The 16,707-nt window shown below is 45.2% G+C and overlaps 1 protein-coding gene across 1 annotated transcript in view; it reads left to right on the plus strand.

Annotated features, from left to right (window-relative positions):
• The window catches only part of ctc1 (CTS telomere maintenance complex component 1), a 22,085-nt gene extending 14,072 nt beyond the window's left edge, over positions 1 to 8,013 (plus strand). Inside the window, exons 16-25 of the mRNA XM_073476163.1 lie at positions 601 to 738; positions 1,382 to 1,428; positions 1,598 to 1,671; positions 1,788 to 1,923; positions 2,033 to 2,101; positions 5,943 to 6,102; positions 6,938 to 6,993; positions 7,169 to 7,325; positions 7,473 to 7,587; positions 7,713 to 8,013. Coding sequence (XP_073332264.1) covers positions 601 to 738; positions 1,382 to 1,428; positions 1,598 to 1,671; positions 1,788 to 1,923; positions 2,033 to 2,101; positions 5,943 to 6,102; positions 6,938 to 6,993; positions 7,169 to 7,325; positions 7,473 to 7,587; positions 7,713 to 7,804 — 1,044 coding nt within the window. The 3' untranslated portion in view covers positions 7,805 to 8,013. The remainder of the gene's footprint in view (positions 1 to 600; positions 739 to 1,381; positions 1,429 to 1,597; positions 1,672 to 1,787; positions 1,924 to 2,032; positions 2,102 to 5,942; positions 6,103 to 6,937; positions 6,994 to 7,168; positions 7,326 to 7,472; positions 7,588 to 7,712) is intronic.
• The last annotated feature ends 8,694 nt before the right edge of the window (positions 8,014 to 16,707 follow it).

Here is a 16,707-nt window from a genome sequence, read left to right on the forward strand (position 1 = left end):
AAATACACCTGCAGACACACAGGTAAAGACACCTGCAGACACACAGGTCAGTACACCTGCAGACACACAGGTAAAGACACCTGCAGACACACAGGTAAAGACACCTGCAGACACACAGGTAAAGACACCTGCAGACACACAGGTCAGTACACCTGCAGACACACAGGTCAGTACACCTGCAGACACACAGGTCAGTACACCTGCAGACACACAGGTAAAGACACCTGCAGACACACAGGTCAGTACACCTGCAGACACACAGGTCAGTACACCTGCAGACACACAGGTCAGTACACCTGCAGACACACAGGTAAAGACACCTGCAGACACACAGGTCAGTACACCTGCAGACACACAGGTAAAGACACCTGCAGACACACAGGTAAAGACACCTGCAGACACACAGGTCAGTACACCTGCAGACACACAGGTAAAGACACCTGCAGACACACAGGTCAGTACACCTGCAGACACACAGGTCAGTACACCTGCAGACACACAGGTAAATACACCTGCAGACACACAGGTCAGTACACCTGTAAATGATGGTTATTATAACAACTGGAGCCAATTTTGATTTATTTTGTGTCCGTCCATCAGGATCCCAGTGTTCTGATTGGCTGTGGTGTTTCTGGGCGGAGCGGGGTGGAACTCCACACTGACTCCACCCTTCAGGTCAGACCTGATTGGAGGTTCCACACTCTGACATGCCCACTGCTACTGCCCGCCTACAGACAGGTAAATACACCTACAGACAGGTAAACACACCTACTGACAGGTAAACACACCTACTGACAGGTAAACACACCTACAGACGGGTAAACACACCTACAGACGGGTAAACACACCTACAGACAGGTAAACACACCTACAGACGGGTAAACACACCTACAGACGGGTCAACACACCTACAGACGGGTAAACACACCTACAGACGGGTAAACACACCTACAGACGGGTAAACACACCTACAGACGGGTAAACACACCTACTGACGGGTAAACACACCTACTGACGGGTAAACACACCTACAGACGGGTAAACACACCTACAGACGGGTAAACACACCTACTGACGGGTAAACACACCTACAGACGGGTAAACACACCTACAGACGGGTAAACACACCTACAGACGGGTAAACACACCTACAGACGGGTAAACACACCTACAGACGGGTAAACACACCTACTGACGGGTAAACACACCTACAGACGGGTAAACACACCTACAGACGGGTAAACACACCTACTGACGGGTAAACACACCTACAGACGGGTAAACACACCTACAGACGGGTAAACACACCTACAGACGGGTAAAGTAACTCTCCCTCTCTCTCTCTCTCTCTCTCTCTCTCTCTCTCTCTCTTTGTCATCAGGCTCTCTCGCCCACAGTCCTGTCTGTCTCTCAGGTGTTGGACTGCAGGTAAATGGATTATTGATTATTGATTGATAATATAACATATGAAGGTAAATATTATCCTGTCAGCCTGATCATCATTTAAACACTTACAGCTGTGACCAGTCGTCAATCAACCTGTGTGTGTGTGTGTGTGTGTGTGTGTGTGTGTGTGTGTGTGTGTGTGTGTGTTCAGGTGTGAGCTGGTGTGTTTTCAGGCTCTGGTGTGTGACAGGATCAGTCTGAGTGACTCTGGAGACACACACACAGGTACACACACACACACACACACACACACACACACACACACACACTCATGATGAAGTCACAGTGTCACTGCTGGAAGTGATTCATGATGGAGTGTGTGTTTGTGTGCGTGTGTGCAGGTGCGCGTCTCACAGTGTGTGACCAAAGTGGGAGGAGTCTCCAGGTGTACCTGGACCTAAGCCACACCCCCTACCCTCCTGGCCTGTTGCCTGGCAACACACTGCTGCTGTCTGATTTCCAGAGGAGGCTGTCCAGGTAACACACACACACACACACACACACACACACACACACACACACACACACATGCACAGACACACACTTGTATTTAATATGACATCATCTGTGTGTGTGTGTGTTTCAGGACAGGAAGTGTGTACTGCAGTTATCTACCTGTCAGCTCAATAACTGTCATCACAGTCGGAGATACGAGGTAACATGATTATTGATCAGTGATGTGTTCAGTGTCATTGATCAGTGATGTGTACAGTGTCATTGATCAGTGATGTGTGTTCAGTGTCATTGATCAGTGATGTGTGTTCAGTGTCATTGATCAGTGATGTGTTCAGTGTCATTGATCAGTGATGTGTGTACAGTGTCATTGATCAGTGATGTGTTCAGTGTCATTGATCAGTGATGTGTGTTCAGTGTCATTGATCAGTGATGTGTTCAGTGTCATTGATCAGTGATGTGTACAGTGTCATTGATCAGTGATGTGTGTACAGTGTCATTGATCAGTGATGTGTTCAGTGTCATTGATCAGTGATGTGTTCAGTGTCATTGATCAGTGATGTGTGTTCAGTGTCATTGATCAGTGATGTGTTCAGTGTCATTGATCAGTGATGTGTGTACAGTGTCATTGATCAGTGATGTGTACAGTGTCATTGATCAGTGATGTGTGTACAGTGTCATTGATCAGTGATGTGTTCAGTGTCATTGATCAGTGATGTGTTCAGTGTCATTGATCAGTGATGTGTACAGTGTCATTGATCAGTGATGTGTACAGTGTCATTGATCAGTGATGTGTGTACAGTGTCATTGATCAGTGATGTGTTCAGTGTCATTGATCAGTGATGTGTACAGTGTCATTGATCAGTGATGTGTTCAGTGTCATTGATCAGTGATGTGTTCAGTGTCATTGATCAGTGATGTGTGTTCAGTGTCATTGATCAGTGATGTGTTCAGTGTCATTGATCAGTGATGTGTGTACAGTGTCATTGATCAGTGATGTGTACGGTGTCATTGATCAGTGATGTGTGTACGGTGTCATTGATCAGTGATGTGTCATTGATCAGTGATGTGTGTACGGTGTCATTGATCAGTGATGTGTGTACAGTGTCATTGATCAGTGATGTGTGTACGGTGTCATTGATCAGTGATGTGTTCAGTGTCATTGATCAGTGATGTGTGTACAGTGTCATTGATCAGTGATGTGTTCAGTGTCATTGATCAGTGATGTGTGTTCAGTGTCATTGATCAGTGATGTGTGTTCAGTGTCATTGATCAGTGATGTGTCATTGATCAGTGATGTGTGTACAGTGTCATTGATCAGTGATGTGTGTTCAGTGTCATTGATCAGTGATGTGTGTTCAGTGTCATTGATCAGTGATGTGTGTACGGTGTCATTGATCAGTGATGTGTCATTGATCAGTGATGTGTGTACGGTGTCATTGATCAGTGATGTGTGTTCAGTGTCATTGATCAGTGATGTGTGTTCAGTGTCATTGATCAGTGATGTGTACAGTGTCATTGATCAGTGATGTGTCATTGATCAGTGATGTGTGTACAGTGTCATTGATCAGTGATGTGTTCAGTGTCATTGATCAGTGATGTGTGTACAGTGTCATTGATCAGTGATGTGTCATTGATCAGTGATGTGTGTACAGTGTCATTGATCAGTGATGTGTTCAGTGTCATTGATCAGTGATGTGTGTACAGTGTCATTGATCAGTGATGTGTTCAGTGTCATTGATCAGTGATGTGTGTACAGTGTCATTGATCAGTGATGTGTGTACAGTGTCATTGATCAGTGATGTGTGTACAGTGTCATTGATCAGTGATGTGTTCAGTGTCATTGATCAGTGATGTGTACGGTGTCATTGATCAGTGATGTGTTCAGTGTCATTGATCAGTGATGTGTCATTGATCAGTGATGTGTGTACGGTGTCATTGATCAGTGATGTGTGTACGGTGTCATTGATCAGTGATGTGTGTACAGTGTCATTGATCAGTGATGTGTTCAGTGTCATTGATCAGTGATGTGTGTACAGTGTCATTGATCAGTGATGTGTGTACAGTGTCATTGATCAGTGATGTGTGTACAGTGTCATTGATCAGTGATGTGTTCAGTGTCATTGATCAGTGATGTATACGGTGTCATTGATCAGTGATGTGTCATTGATCAGTGATGTGTGTACGGTGTCATTGATCAGTGATGTGTGTACAGTGTCATTGATCAGTGATGTGTGTACAGTGTCATTGATCAGTGATGTGTGTACGGTGTCATTGATCAGTGATGTGTGTACAGTGTCATTGATCAGTGATGTGTTCAGTGTCATTGATCAGTGATGTGTCATTAATCAGTGATGTGTGTACGGTGTCATTGATCAGTGATGTGTGTTCAGTGTCATTGATCAGTGATGTGTGTTCAGTGTCATTGATCAGTGATGTGTCATTGATCAGTGATGTGTGTACGGTGTCATTGATCAGTGATGTGTGTACGGTGTCATTGATCAGTGATGTGTTCAATGTCATTGGATCAGTGATGTGTTCAGTGTCATTGATCAGTGATGTGTGTACAGTGTCATTGATCAGTGATGTGTGTACAGTGTCATTGATCAGTGATGTGTGTTCAGTGTCATTGATCAGTGATGTGTGTTCAGTGTCATTGATCAGTGATGTGTTCAGTGTCATTGATCAGTGATGTGTACGGTGTCATTGATCAGTGATGTGTCATTGATCAGTGATGTGTGTACGGTGTCATTGATCAGTGATGTGTGTACAGTGTCATTGATCAGTGATGTGTGTACGGTGTCATTGATCAGTGATGTGTGTACAGTGTCATTGATCAGTGATGTGTTCAGTGTCATTGATCAGTGATGTGTCATTAATCAGTGATGTGTGTACGGTGTCATTGATCAGTGATGTGTGTTCAGTGTCATTGATCAGTGATGTGTTCAGTGTCATTGATCAGTGATGTGTCATTGATCAGTGATGTGTGTACGGTGTCATTGATCAGTGATGTGTGTACGGTGTCATTGATCAGTGATGTGTTCAGTGTCATTGGATCAGTGATGTGTTCAGTGTCATTGATCAGTGATGTGTGTACGGTGTCATTGATCAGTGATGTGTGTACAGTGTCATTGATCAGTGATGTGTTCAGTGTCATTGATCAGTGATGTGTGTACAGTGTCATTGATCAGTGATGTGTACGGTGTCATTGATCAGTGATGTGTGTTCAGTGTCATTGATCAGTGATGTGTACGGTGTCATTGATCAGTGATGTGTGTACGGTGTCATTGATCAGTGATGTGTGTACAGTGTCATTGATCAGTGATGTGTTCAGTGTCATTGATCAGTGATGTGTACGGTGTCATTGATCAGTGATGTGTGTACAGTGTCATTGATCAGTGATGTGTGTACAGTGTCATTGATCAGTGATGTGTGTACAGTGTCATTGATCAGTGATGTGTGTACAGTGTCATTGATCAGTGATGTGTTCAGTGTCATTGATCAGTGATGTGTTCAGTGTCATTGATCAGTGATGTGTGTTCAGTGTCATTGATCAGTGATGTGTTCAGTGTCATTGATCAGTGATGTGTGTACGGTGTCATTGATCAGTGATGTGTCATTGATCAGTGATGTGTGTACGGTGTCATTGATCAGTGATGTGTGTACAGTGTCATTGATCAGTGATGTGTCATTGATCAGTGATGTGTCATTGATCAGTGATGTGTGTTCAGTGTCATTGATCAGTGATGTGTGTACAGTGTCATTGATCAGTGATGTGTACAGTGTCATTGATCAGTGATGTGTGTACGGTGTCATTGATCAGTGATGTGTGTACAGTGTCATTGATCAGTGATGTGTGTACAGTGTCATTGATCAGTGATGTGTGTACAGTGTCATTGATCAGCTGACAATGTGTTTTTGTTTTGTTGGTTTCTTTTGTGAAGCGTCTTTGAGTAAATTGAAAACTGCTGTATAAGATAAATGTATTGATATTATTAATTGATCTGTTTTTAATTGATTAATCTATTTGTACTTCCTGTCAGCTCCTGTCGGCCTCCTCCTGCCCCCATGATGCACCTGGATGTGTGGGCGGTGAGCTCGGAGCAGAGGTGCATTGTGGGTCAGGTCACAGGTCATGTTGTTTGTTTCCTGTTCCTGCAGCTGCAGTGGAGCTGCTCGCTGTGTGGGAGTGTCTATGTACAGGTGATCTGCTGGTTCTACTGGGTTTACTGGTTCTACTGGGTTTACTGGTTCTAGTGGGTTTACTGGTTCTAGTGGGACTTCATGAATCAAATCAGTTGTATTGATATAGACCAATATCTGAGTGACCCTGCCTCAGTGGGCTTTACAGTCTGTACAGAGAACCTGTAGCACTAAACCCTAACCCATGTTCTGTTGATGAAGGTTCTCAGTCATCCGGGTCATAGTGCTGTATCATAGTCAACTGGACTTGTTTCAGTTTGTTGAAGACGTTTCACCTCTCATCCAAGAGGCTTCTTCACTTCTAACTAACTGGAGGAGCTGCAGGCTTTTAAACTCTGTGTGGGAGTGCCCTTACAGAGTGTGTGATTCTCCTTACAGAGTGTGAGAGTGTCCTTAAATAGTCGTTAGGGATACTTGTGGGTCGTTGACCCAACCGGCCTTCATGTGGGTTGATAGGGCGAGGTGAGCCCAGGTGTGAATGGTTGTTAAGCTGTCTGGGGAGAGGATTCTGGATTCTTTTACTTCTTTTACTTTCAAACCATCTGTCTTCTCTGGACAGCATGTTTACATTGTTGTCCTCTGTAAGGACACTCCCACACAGAGTTTAAAAGCCTGCAGCTCCCCTCCAGGTAGTTAGAACTGAAGAAGCCAGTTCATGATTTGACAGAAATAAACTTGTTAAATTCTCTCTGTCTCACCTGTCTCTCTGTCTGTCTCACCTGTCTCTGTCTCTCTCTGTCTCTCTGTCTGTCTCACCTGTCTCTCTGTCTGTCTCACCTGTCTCTCTGTCTCTCTCTCTCTCTCTCTCTGTCTCACCTCTCTCTCTCTCTCTCAGTCTTGCTGCAGTCCTCAGTGTCGTTCGACCTCGTCAGTGTTTCAGTCCAAAGCAAAGTAAGACTCTTGTTGTCTTGAGTTCAGACTCAGTGAAGAAACGTCTTCGCTCTGATCAGACGACTGTTCGTCTGTCAACACTGAAGATTAATATCAGTTTTATATCAAGTACAAACAGGAAATGATGTCATTCATGGTGTGTGTGTGCGTGTGTGTGTGTGTGTGTGTGTGACAGACTTGTGATCGATGACGGGACAGGTGAGGCTCACATCTGGGTCTCAGGTGCTCTGGTTCGTCCTCTGCTGGGATTGGCTGATTCTCAGTGGGAGGGGCTTCAGAGAGCGCTCAGGGTCAGAGGTCACATCACAGTGTACCCCCGGGGGCGGAGCCTGGTCAGTACCACTTCCTGTTTTACATCATAGTAGCTGTCTGTCGACCAATCAGAGTGTTGTTGTGACATTTACCTGTGTGTCTCTCAGGTGGTTGTTTACCTGTCTGTCTCTCTCAGGTGTGTGTGTTTACCTGTCTGTCTCTCTCAGGTGTGTCCCTCGGATGACCCTCTGGTCCACTTCCTGTGGTGTGTGTGCAGCAGTGAGGCTGTGTGTCGTCAGCTCTCTCTCACCTGCAGGAAACAAACCAATCACAGATCAGAAGGTGGGTGCAGGTGTGGGAGGAGCTTTGTGTCATGTGACTATATCCGGTGTGACATGTTGATTGATTATTGATCAGGTGATCGGTATTGATCCACCAGGTGAGCTTTCTTCTGTTGTTTGTTTCAGAGATGAAGAGGTTCAGTCGAGGAGACCGAGACTTCATGACCCGGATGACTCGTCCTCTGCAGCTCACCTGTCTGCACCTCCACACTGACTGAGCTCACCTGTGCACACAGGAAGAGGCGGGGCCAGCTCACCTGTACACACAGGAAGAGGCGGGGCCGGCTCACCTGTCTGCACCTCCACACTGACTGAGCTCACCTGTGCACACAGGAAGAGGCGGGGCCAGCTCACCTGTGTCTGAGTGTGTTCAGTGTAACAGGAAGTGACTTTGTTCTCTTGAATTAAACAATTATTAAATATTAAAGTTGTTGATTTCACATTTTATACGTAGTCATGGCAACACCCCAGAGTCTCACCTGAGCTCACGTCGGCTCGCTGGTTGTGGACTGCTGTTTTACATTTAGTTGTTTTGGAGCCAGCAGTGACCATATTTGGACGACTGATCCTGATTGGATGAGAGCTGGAGGCTCCACCTGTCCAGTCTCCTTCCAGCTGATTAAGATTATAAATACAGGTAATGAAGGTTATTCTGCAGACTGCAGGGAGGTGACCTCACAGTCAGAACAACAACACATGGACCTTCTGATCCGGTGACACCGGCTCTGTTCACACAGGTCCATTCAGGGGAAATAATCAAACATCATTTCAGTAAATCATTAAAACGTGTTCAGTGACTGTAAAATGTTCAGAAACAACAAACCACAACACGAGACTACAACACTGAAACTAAACCAGCTGACCAGACGTTACAGAGACAAGAGGTTCAGGCCGGACCAGGTGTGAATGGAGCCGCGTTCAGCACCACAACAGAACCTGAATGGACCCATTATTAAAGCTGAGAGTACTGAGAGAGACCGGAAACAAACCAGAACATCAGGTTTACATTCTTATCAGCCTCAACCCGTCAACCATCAGCATGTTACTGACGTCCTCTGTGATGTTGTAGTGATGAAGAAGAACCAGTAGGGGGCGTCTGAGCTGCTTCACTCTGCTGCTGGGCTTCATCAACACCCTGCTGCCTAGCAACAGATGAGCAGCTGGCCTCTGATTGGCTGAGCTGACTCAGTTTGTTCACATTAATGAGAGTTTCATATCAGAGGTTCAGAGAAACATCCTCTTCAGATGTTTCACACGTAACTTTTCTCTTGTTCTTGTGACGTCATCAGGACCAGAAGCAGATCCAAACACTGTGCTGCTCATTGATTATAGATCAGACTCATTAAATATTACCATCTGCAATCAGCTGTAATAAATCACAGATCTTTAATAATAAAGTGAGATTAATGAGACTGTACTACATTTACATTCATGTTTCTCTGGACGTTTATTTTCTTTAAATTGTTTTAGCTGTTTATATTTTAATGAAAACTACATTCATATTTAATTTGTAAAACTTGTGTTATGATATTTAAAATGTATAATTAATGCAGCATTATTGTTTTAATGTGAGAGAATTAAAGTCAAACTAATTAAAAATGCAACTGCAGTTAATGTAAAGAGGTTTAATCTTTAATCTGTATTTATTGGACACATTCTGTGTTTGTTGGTCGTTGATATAATTGTGAGAGTATTTTGACTTTTATTCAGGTTGAGTTGTTTATTGATATATTTAATATTAGCTGTGATCTCACTGATGTTCAGTAACACAGATGTTTAGATCAATAACACTTCATGTCTCCAGCAGGGGGCGTCTGAGCTGCTTCACTCTGCTGCTGGGCTTCATCAACACTCTGCTGCCTAGCAACAGATGAGCAGCTGGCCTCTGATTGGCTGAGCTGACTGAATAAACTGATGACCCAGTTTATTCACATTAATGAGACAGTTTCATATCAGAGGTTCAGAGAAACATCCTCTTCAGATCTGTCACACATTTTATAAATTATTATTAAAGAAATGTGATTTAATCGTGTTTCAGACACTCGATGTGTTTGTTTTCTTTGAATACATAAAGATATTTTTTATAACTCTTGAAAGACTTTAGATTAAAGATGTTGTAATTGTTGCAGCATCATAATTAAATGAATCCTCTGTTTAATGTGAGAAAGTCATGAAAACGTGTCTGAACTGATTCATTTACAGTTTAACGGCTCATATTTCAGTTATATTTTACTTCTATAGATAAACTTTGTTTGATTTTTGTTCAGGTCTGAGCTGCTTCACTCTGCTGCTGGGCTTCATCAACACCCTGCTGCCTAGCAACAGATGAGCAGCTGGCTTCTGATTGGCTGAGCTGACTGTAAATAAAGAACAAGAAAAATATGAAGAAAATATGAGACGGATTCAGATTGTGGTGATAAAAACACTTACACACACACACATATATGTATATACTGTATATGTGTGTGTTGTCACACGTGACTCGGCTGTAGTAAAGGCCTCTGGCTCAGTGTGTGTTGTTTATTCTCTAGTGTGTGTTGTTTATTCTCTAGTGTGTGTTGTTTATTCCTCAGTGTGTGTTGTTTATTCCTCAGTGTGTGTTGTTTATTCCTCAGTGTGTGTTGTTTATTCCTCAGTGTGTGTTGTTTATTCCTCAGTGTGTGTGTTTATTCCTCAGTGTGTGTTGTTTATTCCTCAGTGTGTGTTGTTTATTCCTCAGTGTGTGTGTTGTTTAGTCCTCAGTGTGTGTTGTTTATTCCTCAGTGTGTGTGTGGTCACTTGTGCCTCGGCTGTAGTAAAGGCCTCTGGCTCGGTGTCACACCGTGTGTCTCCTGTAGGGGGCGTCTCAGCTCCTCTCTGTCTCTGCTCTGTGAGCTCAGGAGCTCTGCTGGTGACTGATGACTCATCACAGGATGGATTCTGATTGGCTGCTGACTGAACAGGAAGTGAAAGTTAAAGAGTCGGGACTTTCCAGAGACGCTGCGTTCAGGTGTGTCACACACACACACACACACACACACACACACACACACACACACACACACACACACACACACACACAGTCCCTATCACAGCTGTTTATGTTCCACCACAAGCTAACGCCAGGTTAGCCATGGAGAAGCTACACCACTCCATTAGCCAACACCAGTCGGCCCAGCCAACAGCATTGTGATAGCGGCAGGGGACTTTAATCATGCCAACTCGAAGTCTGTCCTGCCGAAACTCCACAAATATGTGAACTTCCCAACAAGAGAAAATAACACTCTGGATCACGTCTACTGTAACATCCCCAAAGCAGTCAAAGCCAGCCCTCTGCCACATCTGGGACTCTCAGACCATCTGTCTCTGTCTCTGATCCCAGCATACAAAACTCTCAGCTGTAGACAAAGACCGATCATGAAGTCAAAGTGTGAACTGAGGAAGCCACCTCAGCCCTGCAGGAGGACACAGACTGGGATGTTTTTGCTGAGGGGACAGACCTGGAGGGACACACGTCAGCTGTCCTTTCATACATAAACTTCTGTGCTGAGACTGTTTCAGAGACAAAAACTGTTAAAGTGCTCCCCAACCAGAAACCGTGGTTCAACAGCAAGGTGAGGACCCTGCTCAGGACACGGGATTCTGCGTTTAAGTCTGGGGACCTGTGGGCCTACAAACAAGCACGGCGAAGCCTGAGGAGAGGCATCAATGAGGCCAAACGCAGGTACAAGCAGCACATAGAGGAGCACTTCAACAGCAACAACTCCAGAAGCATGTGGCAGGGGATAAAGACTGACCGGCTATAAGGACAGCTACACAGCCACTAACCTCACAGACCGCACACTGCCAGACTCCCTCAACCACTTCTTATCTCGCTTCGACCGCCGGATTGCTGCTGACACACATCCGGCACTACCAGGGAAGGTCAACGCCATTCAGCTGGACCAACATCAGGTCAGATCCACCCAGCGCAGAGTCAACGCGAGGAAAGCAGCTGGTCCAGACGGAGTCACCGGCAGGAATCTCTAGGCCTGCGCAGACCAGCTAGCAGAGGTATTCACCACCATCTTCAACCTCTCCCTACTACAGTCTGCAGTCCCCACCTGCCTGAAGTCAGCAACCATCATCCCAGTCCCAAAGAAAGGTACAGTGAACTGCCTTAATGATTCTCGCCCAGGTGCTCTCACCCCCATAATCAAATGTTTTGAGAGACTCATCCTCTCTCATATCAAATCTGCCCTGCTGACCTGGGCCAACACCAGCTTGCCTATCGAGCGAACAGGTCAACAGAGGATGCTGTCAACACAGCACTCCACACAGCCCTTACACACCTGGATCAGCCCAACATGTATGTAAGAGTGCTCATTCAACACGGTCATCCCCCACAAATTAATCCACAAACTGAGCAACCTGGGCTTAGGCAGTTCACTGTGCACATGGATACTGGACTTTCTCAGCAACAGACCACAAAACGTCAGGATGGGAGGCCGCACATCATCCACTCTCATCCTGAACACTGGCACACCACAGGGGTGTGTCCTCAGCCCCCTCCTCTACTCCCTCTTCACCCATGACTGCTCCCCCACCCAACCCACCAACACCATCGTCAAATGTGCTGATGACACAACCATAGTAGGACTGATAACAAATAACAATGAGTCAGCCAGGGAGGAGATTCAGCATCTGACAGAATGGTGTTCGGACAATAACCTGGACTTAAACACCTCAATAACCAAGGAACTGATTGTGGATTTCCCGAAATCCAAACGCACAGAGCTCTCTGCCCTCTACATGCACGGGGATGAGGTAGAGAGGGTAGAGAGCTTTAAGTTCCTTGGGGTTCACATCTTGGCCGACCTCACCTGGACCACTCGCTACAGACCAGTCGCCCTCACATCTCATGTGATGAAGGTCCTGGAGAGACTGGGCTTAGCCCAGCTGAGGCCACAGGTGATGACGTATCTGGACCCTTTGCAAGTTGCCTATCAGCCCCATGTAGGAGTCGATGATGCTGTCATCTACCTGCTGCAACAAGCCCATATGCATCTGGATGGTGGAGGAGGCACTGTGAGGATCACATTCTTTGATTTCTCCAGTGCTTTCAACACCATTCAACCTCTGCTACTGGGTGAGAAGCTGCAGGTGATGGGTGTTGACGACGCATGGATCTCCTGGGTTACTGACTACTTGACAGGCAGGCCACAGTTTGTCCTCTGGGCAGCGTCCTGTCTGATGTGGTGGTCAGTGATACAGGAGCTCCACAGGGAACTGTACTTTCTCCCTTCCTCTTCACCTTATACACCACTGACTTTCAGTACAACTCTGAGTCGTGTCACCTGCAGAAGTTTTCTGACGACTCAGCTGTTGTCGGCTGTGTAAGAGAGGGAGAGGAGGGGGAGTACAGGACACTGGTGGACAACTTTGTTGAGTGGTCCGAACAGAATCACCTGAGGCTGAATGTCAACAAGACCAGAGAGATGGTGATTGACTTCAGGAGGAAGAAGATGCCTTCACAGCCACTACGGATCAGGGGGGAGGTGGTGGAAGAGGTGGACGACTACAAGTACCTGGGAGTGGTGATCGACAAAAGGCTGGACTGGAAAACTAATACCGAGGCTGTGTACAAGAAGGGGATGAGCAGACTCTATTTCCTGAGGAAGCTGAGATCCTTCAACGTGTGCAGCAAGATGTTGGAGATCTTCTACCAGTCTGTTGTTGCCAGAGCAATTTACTTGTGTTGGGGCAGCAGCATCAGAGCCAGCGACACTAACAGACTTGATAAAATCATCAAGAAGGCTGGTTCTGTACTCAGTCTCAGGCTGGACTCTTTTGAGACCGTGGTGGAGAGAACGCTGAAGAAACTTTTATCCATCATGGACAATGATCAGCACCCTCTCCATCACACAGCAGACAGACAGCGGAGCAGCTTCTCTCACAGGCTGCTTCAGCTCCGCTGTCGAAGGGACAGATACAGGAAGTCTTTCCTGCCATCACACTGTATAATAACAGCTGAAACTCTGGTCATAACATACAGTCTCTACGCACTTTATATGTTTTTACACTGTTCTGCACCGCATTTTTTATATATATACATTTTTTATATTACATTTTATATTGTTATGTTAATATGTCTAGGTTGTTCTTTTTATTTCACTGTGTTGTCATTCGTCTCTGTGTGTAATGCTGCTGCTACACCTTAATTTCCCAGCTTGGGATCAATAAAGTAAATCTATTCTATTCTAATTACAGGTATCACTTTAATTACAGAGAGCACTTTAATTACAGAGAGCACTTTAGCAGGTAAACTTTGAATTATTCAAAGAGTGAGAGATTACTAATCCTCTTTGTTGGGTGAATTCTTCACAGGTAGCTATGAGCATTGTACCAGCATCATCTAGAAGTTCATGAATAAACACAATACCTTGGTCGTACCACTCTGTTATTTCTGTTTACAACATGTTGATGATCCATCAGATACATGTGTGTGGGGAGAAGTCGTGTTGTTTCCATGTGTCCACGGCTCCTTTATGGAAGTTTACAAGTTTAACAGGCCAAAACTTTATCAAACAGAGAACTGGGGATAAAACCAAAGGGCATTATTATGTACCAAACTATGTTTTAACAGATTGATTTAAATATACTATTAATAGTTATAAAGTGTGAGACATGAAGACCCTCTGAGTGTTGTCCTCTGTACAGACTCGGAGTGAATCAACAGCTGCACATGTTTTCTGATCAACATATAAAGACAAAGCTGGACACACTGATCCAGATAAACCTTCTGCCTTAGAGAGTAACACACGAGCCACCACAGTCAGCTCTCTTTGCTTTTGTTTGGTAGAAAAGGTCTAATGTTTCCTTAATGAGTGTAATCTCATGTTATCTTCATTACTCAGAGCAGGAATATTTAATATATCGTTCAACTCTTTGACATTATCAGCGTGAGCCTGTTTGATCTTTGGATCGTTGCTTTCTGAGTCGTACTGAAACATGTTGACACTTTAATATCCGAGTGAATTCAGACATTGATGGAAGTTGGTAATAATTTGTTTAATAGCTGACTGATAATCTGACTGTTGTAGAAAGGAAGAATTTAATTTACAGTTTCCAGGATTGTTGTGACGAGGAGAAGTTTAATGTGAGATGGAGATATCTACTGCAGCACGGTGAGTTCAGGGACCAGTGATACTCCAGCATGGTGAGTTCAGGGACCAGTGATGCTCCAGCACGGTGAGTTCAGGGACCAGTGATGCTCCAGCACGGTGAGTTCAGGGACCAGTGATACTCCAGCACGGTGAGTTCAGGGACCAGCGGTGATACTCCAGCACGGTGAGTTCAGGGACGAGTGATACTCCAGCACGGTGAGTTCAGGGACCAGCGGTGATATTACATGTTTGGACCAAGTGTTTGTGTTAATGTGCTTTAAAGCAGGTAGGTTTGTTTCATGCAGGTGTAAAAGTCTCAGAGCGTCTAATGATGACAGTTTCTATACAACAGGGTTAAAATGATCTCATCTGTCTGAACATGAGTTTGTCACTGCAGCGATCACACAAGCTGAAGGACTTTTGTTTCTTTCTTGCAGAATCTTGTCAGACAAACAATGAGTGAGTTTGATGTTGGAGTTGTTAAATCATAAATATTTACCACAATAAATATATTATCTCCAGATGTAATTACTGCCAAACCCATCACCAACATCAGAAGCCTCTGTACACAGTCTCACATTACATTTAGGATTGAATAAAATGAACACATAGAAAAGAACTATAGATCCAGTTCTGGTCACAAAAATACACTACTCACAAAAAGTCAGGATATTCGGCTTCCGGGTGAAATTTCAGGATGAACCTAAAATCCACTATAACCTTTACAGGTGGACTTAATGTGACCTTCTTTAAACTTTTGAATGCGCACGTCCAACAGTTCGATGTTTCAGTACTTTCTGCACAACTTGCTGTTCTCTAACAAGGAGCTTAACGGCAAAATTCACACCAGGTGTTTGATCCATGAATCGACCAATACATTGCCTGGTTCAATTAGAATTGGTATTTAAACAGTCCTCCTCATCATGCTGTTCACATTTTGACATCATGAGAGCAAGATGACACCTAACAATTGATCAACAGTACCTCGCCATTGCGAGGCTTCAAACAGGATGTTCTCAGACAGAAGTGGCCACTGAGCTCAGAGTGTCACAGAGTCATCAGCAGGCTGCAACAGAGACACAGAGAGACTGGAAGAGTCACAGAAAGGCATAGAAGTGGACGTCCACATCCCACACTGATGACCGCGTCATTGTGAACAGTGCCCTGCGGAACCGGATGATGACTGCCACTCAACTCCAGGCACATTTAAGGGAGGTGAGAGGCACCCAAGTGTAACGTCAGACCATTCGAAACCGTTCACATCAGCGTGGTCTGCGTGCTAGATGACCTGCAAGGGTACCTGACCACACCACCAGGCACAGGCGTCATCGTCTTGCATGGGCCAGGGAGCATTTATGCTGGACGAGGGACCTCCAGACCTGAATCCCATAGAAAACCTACGGGATCAGCCAAGTCGCCGTGTTGAGGCTCGTAACTCTGTACCCCAGAACCTCAATGACCTGAGGGCCGCCCTTCAAGAAGAGTGGGATGCCAAGCCTCAGCAGACAATAACTCGACTTGTGGACATCATGAGACGTCGTTGTCAAGCTAATGCTAGCCCTAGCATCAGAAACAAGCTAACATTAGCCCTAGCATCAGAAACAAGCTAACGTTAGCCCTAGCATTGGAAACAAGAACAACATCACAGTAACATCACATGCACTACGGAGCAGTGGCTCCGGCTCAGGCTTCCTCTTTTCACTCGTCTTTGCCGTCTGTGCTGTTGTTGGTAACGGAGATGTCGGTGGTCTTTTCCTCGCTGATGGTTGCTGCTGTGCCGATACTTTCTCTGAGCTCCTGAAGCTGCTCTCTCTCGGAGATATGAGCTTGACCGAGCGCTAGCATAAGCTGAGGAGGAAGGGGGAGGGGGCTGTCCGCAGTGTGTGCGTGAGCAGTGATTGACAGCTGTCAGACACTCCATCAGACACCATCCTGGCTCTGATTGGTTCTTTTTGTTCGGTCGCAGTGGATTCTGGCAAGTTGCAGTAGGAGCAGTA

This window comes from Pagrus major, chromosome 11 (assembly GCF_040436345.1).
Source record: "Pagrus major chromosome 11, Pma_NU_1.0".
NCBI lineage: Eukaryota > Metazoa > Chordata > Actinopteri > Spariformes > Sparidae > Pagrus > Pagrus major.